The 7,776-nt window shown below is 32.1% G+C and overlaps 1 protein-coding gene across 5 annotated transcripts in view; it reads left to right on the top strand.

Annotated features, from left to right (window-relative positions):
- The window catches only part of LOC107438875 (activating signal cointegrator 1), a 27,518-nt gene extending 20,132 nt beyond the window's left edge, over positions 1-7,386 (top strand). For 4 of the 5 annotated variants that reach the window (XM_071184846.1, XM_043042503.2, XM_043042502.1 and 1 more), the window contains exons 7-9: positions 6,154-6,248; positions 7,059-7,155; positions 7,238-7,386. In XM_071184846.1, the coding sequence (XP_071040947.1) occupies positions 6,154-6,248; positions 7,059-7,155; positions 7,238-7,299 (254 nt within the window). In that variant the 3' untranslated portion in view covers positions 7,300-7,386. Of the gene's footprint in view, positions 1-5,470; positions 5,568-5,649; positions 5,801-6,153; positions 6,249-7,058; positions 7,156-7,237 lie in introns of those variants that run through there. The other variant, XM_043042507.2, reaches the window with a different exon arrangement.
- Positions 7,387-7,776: the final 390 nt, after the last annotated feature.

The following is a 7,776-nucleotide window of genomic DNA, read 5'->3' as shown; positions in this document are numbered from 1 at the left end:
GCATACGCCAATATTTGAATAGATTTTGAAAATATGTTGCCTCTGATATTGATTTCAGCATCTCTTATAACTTTCTCTAGAGCAACATTAAAAAGAAGACAGGATAAGGAGTCTCCCTGTCTGACTCCATTATTTACTTTAATTTCTTCAGATAAAGATCCCAAAAGTTTGACTCTGCATACGGTGTTTGACATGCTTGCTTCTACAAGTCTAATTAGTTTTGGTGGTACTTGAAACTCAACCAGGGCTTCATACAAGCGATTTCTATTAATACTGTCAAAGGCTTCTTTGAAATCAATAAAGAGATGATGTGTGGTAATACCAAATTCCCTGGTCTTCTCTAAAATTTGTCTAAGTGCAAATATTTGATCTTTAGTAGATTTTCCCTTGCGAAAACCACATTGGTAGTTTCCAATTTGAGGGTCTATATATTGTATAAGTCTCTCAAATAAAATGTTTGACAAGATTTTGTAGGTAGTAGAAAGCAAACTTATACCTCTGTAGTTAGAACAAACCATGGTATCACCTTTTTTATATATTGGGCACATAATGGCAGTGTTCCAGTCAGAAGGTAAAATTTCAGCATTCCAAATATCAGTAATAAGATTATAAATTAGTTTTAGAAATACTGGACCATGACATTTTAACAGCTCAGCTGCTATCCTGTCGTGCCCAGTTGCTTTGTTGTTTTTTAACTTTTTAATAGCAATATCAATCTCGCCCAGTTCAGGTTGAGGTATAACTTGCACTTGTCATTATTTACTACGCGGGGAGTGTTCAGTTGGCGGGGATTGAACTCGTGACCATTTGGACATGCACCCATTGCCCTACCAACCAGGCTATCCCGACCCCGCATTGATTTGTCCAATTTATTTTTAAAAGAACTTATTTATTCATTCAGAAATATTTTATAATATTCATATTTCATTTGAGTTTTTCAAAGTCCTTCCCTCCCCCCCTCTAAAAAAGACTATTCTTGACAGTAACATTTCAGTTTTTGTCCTGAACAAGTAGAAGCTATCAACATTTAAGAATGGCTTAGATGCTGAGAAATTCTACTCTGCAACTTTTCTAATAATAAAGAATCTGATAGGTGTTGCATTTAAAAAAAAACTCTGTATTTCAAAAAAGTTTATATTCAAAAATATATGATTAAAATTTTGAAACAATTGAAGGGCATTATTTCACTGATTATGTTTAGGTATAAAGTGCTCGATTGCCAATATATATTTATAAGCATTTCTAATAAATACACCCAAGTAAAATGATTATGTTTGTAACTTTTTCAATGAAATTCTTGCAAATGTTTTATGTAGTTTTTTAAAAGAAAGAAGTTGAACTATACAACCATTTTCCCCCCTTCATATTGTAATGCCACGGTTTAATAAAAATATTACATTTTAAACTGATATATATACTTGAATACTGATATATATAACATATATATATCAGTATTCATTGAACTGATATATATAAAACATTAGAAAAAATTATATTATGATTCATAAAATTTCTTCACATTAATCTTGGAAATCATTTATAAGAATAAAACTTTTATTATAATTCTTTCGGGTGATAAAGTTTTATACTGTCTTATTTCTTATTATATTTTCTAAAATTATAATTGTTTCTAATTATTATAATATTAAATGTTAGTATTTGAAAATTGAAGCGCTTATTATGAGAAAATGATATGTCATATTAAGGTAGTGAATTTTTATTTGTTAGTTTTGACATATATATAATAACAGGGTTACACCCCTGTTATCTTGGGTTGTTTTTAGCTCAAATAATTAAGTCATGAACCAAATACTTCTTTACAAGTTTTATTTAAAGGTAGGCTGGTGACTGTAGCAATTCACACCCATTCTCTACACTGAAGGGGGGTGGACAATACGGGTAATTCTGGTACCGTTTACATGGAAAACGTCATACAGCAAAAGTCATGCAAAAACTGTTGTTCCTGCATTAAATACTACAACAAAAGGAGGTAAAAAGGCCCAGTCATGCATACCATGTAACCCTACACATCATCGAAAATCTTTTAAAATAACTCCTTCTTTGAAACATAAATCTCATTATAATTCATTTGTATGTTTCCAGCTTTGAAGTCCCAAAATAGAATATCTCTATACCTATTCTTTACCAAAGACATTTTATGAAAACGAAAGAGCTTTAATGCTTTTATTAATACAAAAGTATTTTTTATTACATATATTTATTGATATTTTCTATTTTGGGGTATATTTTCCTGACTTGTTTGTAGTCAGTTAAAAAGTGTGCAACAAAAATAAAAAAAATCAATTTCTGTATATCTTTTTTTCTGTATAATTTCTTACAGAGTGTGTAGCCAAATCTTTCAACAAAAATTAAGCACTGAAGAAATATTTTTTAGCACTATATACATTAACAAAATGCAAAATAATTTTCAAAGACTTTACATGATCCATGATCATGATAAAATAACCAGTTTCTGACAAAGAACACTTTTCTTGATTGTATTAGCCAATATAAAAAGATGAAGAGGTTTTTTGGTTCGATATCAGAGGGTAGAAAATGAAGCCTGAAATGGAGAATATCTTGCAAAATGCAGCAGAGTTGCACATGAGAGTGCAAGAATCTCACCGAACTCTGCTCAGTAGTATGTGTATTCCCATGTATTTAATCAAACATGCAAAATGATTGGCACTTTCACACGCTATGGACCGACAGGACGCAGAAATGGACGGTGGTTGAATGGATTGTGAAAACCTTGAATAGAACAATGTGAAAAGCGTGCTTTTGCATAATACGTGGTGAAAATCGACCTGGTAAAGAAAAAAAAATCTCATTTTCAAAACGGGAAAATTAAGCACTTTTTAAAAACACCCAATGAAAAAAGCACCTTTAAGGGTTTATAAAAATTGAAAATAAGCCCTTTTTAAAAACACTAGTCACCATGTCTTATTACATTAGCATTGTTAAACTTGGCTTCTTGTTGAAACATATAATGAGATACATTTTACGATATCTTGCCGATGGACAAACAGCGCTTAGTGATAGTCCAGTGGAATGCGGGAGGTTTTTCTCAAGGTTAGGGACCAGGGGGCTGGATCTGGAGTTTTTAGCAAGCTTTTCAGTTTCTACTTACCCGTAACCGTAGGTGCTTACTCCACGCATTTTGATGGAGAACTGAAAGCCATCCAGGTGGCTCTTCAACAACTATCATTGATACAGAACTCTTTCAAGAAAGCAATTATCCTTTCAGATTCAACTTCAGCAATGCAGGCCATCTCCTCTTATCAAGAGTGTAAGAACATGTTAGTCAAGCAGTGCCAGGAAATCATAAAAGAACTTTCCCGCAAGATATCTTTTCAATGGGTACCCTCACACTGCGGTATTTATGGAAATGAGATGGCAGATATGTTTGCCAAAAGAGGAGATGCGGTTCTCCAAAAGCCCAAAACTAAAGCAAGCCTCCATTCCATTACACTGCTGACATCACTCATATATCAAAAGACTTTTAGAAATTTTGCCACTCGGGCCTGCGATGGCAAGCCTTGGAGTGTTCTTTTAAAAAACTCAGCTTTTATTCCTGACCACCCGCGATCAGTTGCGGTTGCAGCATTTAGACTATTAACGGGGCATGACTGTCTACAGAATCATTTATTTTGCATTGGACTAGTCAATTCACCTTTGTGTGTTATATGTGATAGTGGACGGCCAATGACGGCAGAACATTTGGACGAGTGTGAAGCACTGACAGATTTTTCTTGTATATTTCAACGCTATTGGCAAGCAAGAAGTTTAATGGCCTCACGGCTAATGTAACTGGCATTTGACAAATAAAAAAACTTTTATGAAGAAATAAAAGTTGGTTCTAATTAATAGAAAAGAACAATGATAAATATAAAAATGACAACCAAAGCTGACCTCGTCCGGGGGTACCAGCCGTGGAAGTCATAAAACCTTTTCTATTGAGAGAGCATGACAATTGTCTAAAAATTGCTCTCTCTGTACCCCAAAAGTTTTGAAAAAAGTCCAGGAAGAAGGAAAAGAGAATACAAAAACAAAAGTAAAATACATTAACTAATTACAAAAGTAAAACAATGTTCAAAAAACTTAAGAATATTCCTTTTTCAAACCAAAGCACACAACTTTCTAAAAACCCTTAACCAAACTGAAATTCACAAACAAACTACGCCCTTATTTAATGCGCAGAAAAAAGGAAAGCTGAGGCCATCAGTTAGTAAAAAAGCTTAACTGGGGAAACTCAGTCTTGATCTAGCCCTATTAAAAGAAAATAAAAAACTAATAATTTTTAATCATTTCTTTAATTTTACCTTCGATATTGTAAAAATTATAAACGGGTTTGTGGTTGTGTGACGTGGGCAACACTGCTCCTCCTCCTTCGCTGCAGGTGTCCGCTGGGTAACGAGAAGAGAGTAGCAGTCCTGGCATATGAGGCCAATGCGGCAATATATCCCAAGTGCCCGCCATTAAAAAAAAATTTTACATTAAAAGTAAAACCATTACTTTCCAAATTATTTAAAAAATTACTAGTGGTTCTAGTTAGTCATTCTTAAGTATGTTGACTAAGAGTCACACCATAGGTGTTGATGACTTGACATTATCTAGTTTCTTTTTTGCAATTTTTGTTGGGTTCAAAATATTTTTGTGCTTGTTGTGTCAATTCATTTTCACTACTTTAATACTTATATTTTTTCTCGACCCTTGATAAAAAATAAAATTCTTCAAAATACTTTATTTTCACAATGAGCCTCAAGTTGCTTCAAGTGCTGAAATACAACCAAAGTTCCGTTCTTCAAGTGTCTTTATTAGCGAATTCCTTAAGATATAATTACTTTAAATGCTGATCATTTTTATTTATTTATTTTTTTAATAACGGTAGGCACTGAACTTCTGTTCTTCGCCTTAGAAGATGCCAGAAGTGTTGCTCATTTATCGTTACCCAGTGGGCACCTGTGAACCAAAGTCACGGAAGCGAGTAACATTACCCATGCCACACTGCCACAATTACCCCGTTCATAGGGTGGGGCCACATTCATACATCAGAAGACAACACTTAGAGAGAGAGAAACATCCATGCACAAAGCGGGATTCGAACCCACAGCCATTGGCTTCGCAGTCAAGCCCGCTGACCACTCGGCCGGCGCTGATCATTTTATGAAGCATGTAATTTATTCTTTTAATTTATTCTATTCGATGTTATATTTTGCATAAATATGCTCACTTGGTAGTTTTTGCAATGATAGACAAGATTGATAGATATTAGTAATGTGACATATTTATGTATTTTAAGTAAAAAAAAAAATTCCTATTGGAATGTTAAAAACAAACATCTGTAAAAAGAATAAAAAATATTTTTTTATTTTGTTAAATTCTTTATAAAAAAAAACAATATAATTGCTTTTTTATTGGAGATATAATTGACTTATTTTGAATGCAAAGCTTTTCTTTTCTTATGTAGTTTCCTGAAGGCGAGAGTGCTTCACCCTATGTATTTATTTGTGAAAATCCGCAGGAATTGAAATTGAAAATTCCTATGAAAGGACAGCATAAACTATGTGAGTAGAGTTTTGATGTTTATTTTTATGAATATATTTTAATTAATATCTGGTGTTTTTACTTTTTTTTTCTTTCTTTCAGTTAAATTGGATAGTAATGTGCTTCAAGCAGGAAAAAAGTTGTTATGCAGACAAACATGTTAGAATAAAACAATAACTTGAAATTGTTTGCAAAGATTTATATATTTTATGTTGAAAAATATTTAATAAATTTTCTATAACTTTTGCTCATATTTGCAGAATTTATTTTTAAGAATTGTATTACTTTTTTTTTAGATTAAATNTGATATGATTAAAGACATTTCGTTAGCATTGTGCTCCATAGCAGTCTTTGCTTTCTGGACAATCTTATACCCATTGATATGAAGCTGAGTAGGTTCCAAGCTGCCTTGGGGATAAGAATTTGGAATTCTTCACTATTACAGCTCAATGTCTTTACTGTGTTATTGCAGCTCAAGTAACCAATAAAAAAAATAACTTAAATGAACGATAAATGAAATTAAACATTAATTTTTGCTTAACAGTAATTAGCATTTTAATAGTATATTTTTTTTAATTCCTGTAAAAAAAAAATTCTTTTTTACAGGTTACTGTGCCTTTCCTCAAACATATCCTACAGGATGTTTACTAGGCTGTGTAGATGTTGTGGATTGTTTACCCCAAGAAGAATATAAAAATCAAGTAATGTAATACATTGTTTTGTTGTTGTTTCTAATACCACTTGCCAATACCAGCAAGCCTTCTTGGTGAAACCAAGCAAATTTAAGGCAGAGGGTGCTTTTCTTGTTTTTCAGTGGTGCCATCTATGGCAAAGAATACGACTTCATTCACACACACAAATTACTGCCCGTTTATGGGGTAGACCCATTCATTCATCCAAATATCGTAAATTTTTATCTGAAATAGAGAACTATCGATCTCCAATTTAGTACCCTCAGAGATATTTGTTATGGAAATATGGTGGACTTTGTGCCCCAACAGATTTAACGTGCACTTGTCATTATTTACTACACGGGGAGTGCTCAGCTGGCGGGGATTGAACTTTTGACCTTTTGGACATGCGCCCATTGCCCTACCAACCAGGCTATCCCATCACCACATTGATTTGTTTAATTTATTTTTAAAAGAACTTATTTATTCCTTCAGAAATATTTTATAATATTCATATTTCATTTGAGTTTTTCAAAGTCCTTCCCTCCCCTCTAAAAAGACTATTCTTGACAGTAACATTTCAGTTTTTGTCCTGAACGAGTAGAAGCTATCAACATTTAAGAATGGCTTAGATGCTGAGAAATTCTACTCTACAGCTTTTTTTAATAATAAAGAATCTGATTGGTGTTGCGTTTAAAAAATGTTAAAAGCAAACATCTGTAAATAGAAAAATATTTTTTTATTTTGTTAAATTCTTTTTAAAAAATGCAATATAAATGCATTTTTATTGGAGATATAATTGACTTATTTTGAATGCAAAGCGTTTCTTTTCTTATGTAGTTTCCTGAAGGTGAGAGTGCTTCACCCTATGTATTTATTTGTGAAAATCCGCAAGAATTGAAATTGAAAATTCCTATGAAAGGACAGCATAAACTATGTGAGTAGAGTTTTGATGTTTCTTTTTATGAATATATTTTAATTAATATCTGGTGTTTTTACTTTTTTTTTCTTTCTTTCAGTTAAATTGGATAGTAATGTGCTTCAAGCAGGAAAAAAGTTGTTATGCAGACAAACATGTTAGAATAAAACAATAACTTGAAATTGTTTGCAAAGATTTATATATTTTATGTTGAAAAATATTTAATAAATTTTCTATAACTTTTGCTCATATTTGCAGAATTTATTTTTAAGATTTTTATTACTTTTTTTTTTTTAGATTAAATAGTTGTCATTATTAAGAAGCACTTATGTTTTATAAATAACGATACATAGCATGGGAAAAATAAGTGCCATTTTGTAGCAACTAGATTTGTTGCAGCTAACAGTAATTGAATTAGACTGATTGAGCTGTTTAATTGAACAAGATCCATAAAAGTAATAGCAATCGGGTAATTTAAGCTGTAACAACGATGAAACGTTTTGGAGACAGTTTAACTGACTGTTAGGTAACCAAAGTGTAGTTAGATTAAGTCTTGTATATTAAGAATTTAACATTTAAATGACTGTTAGGTAACCAAAGTGTAGTGAGATTAAGTCTTGTATATTAAGAATTTAACAT

The sequence above is a fragment of the Parasteatoda tepidariorum genome, chromosome 9, assembly GCF_043381705.1.
Source record: "Parasteatoda tepidariorum isolate YZ-2023 chromosome 9, CAS_Ptep_4.0, whole genome shotgun sequence".
Lineage (NCBI taxonomy): Eukaryota > Metazoa > Arthropoda > Arachnida > Araneae > Theridiidae > Parasteatoda > Parasteatoda tepidariorum.
The sequence above is the reverse complement of the archived record's forward strand: the minus strand, read 5'-3'. Positions and strand labels throughout refer to the sequence as shown.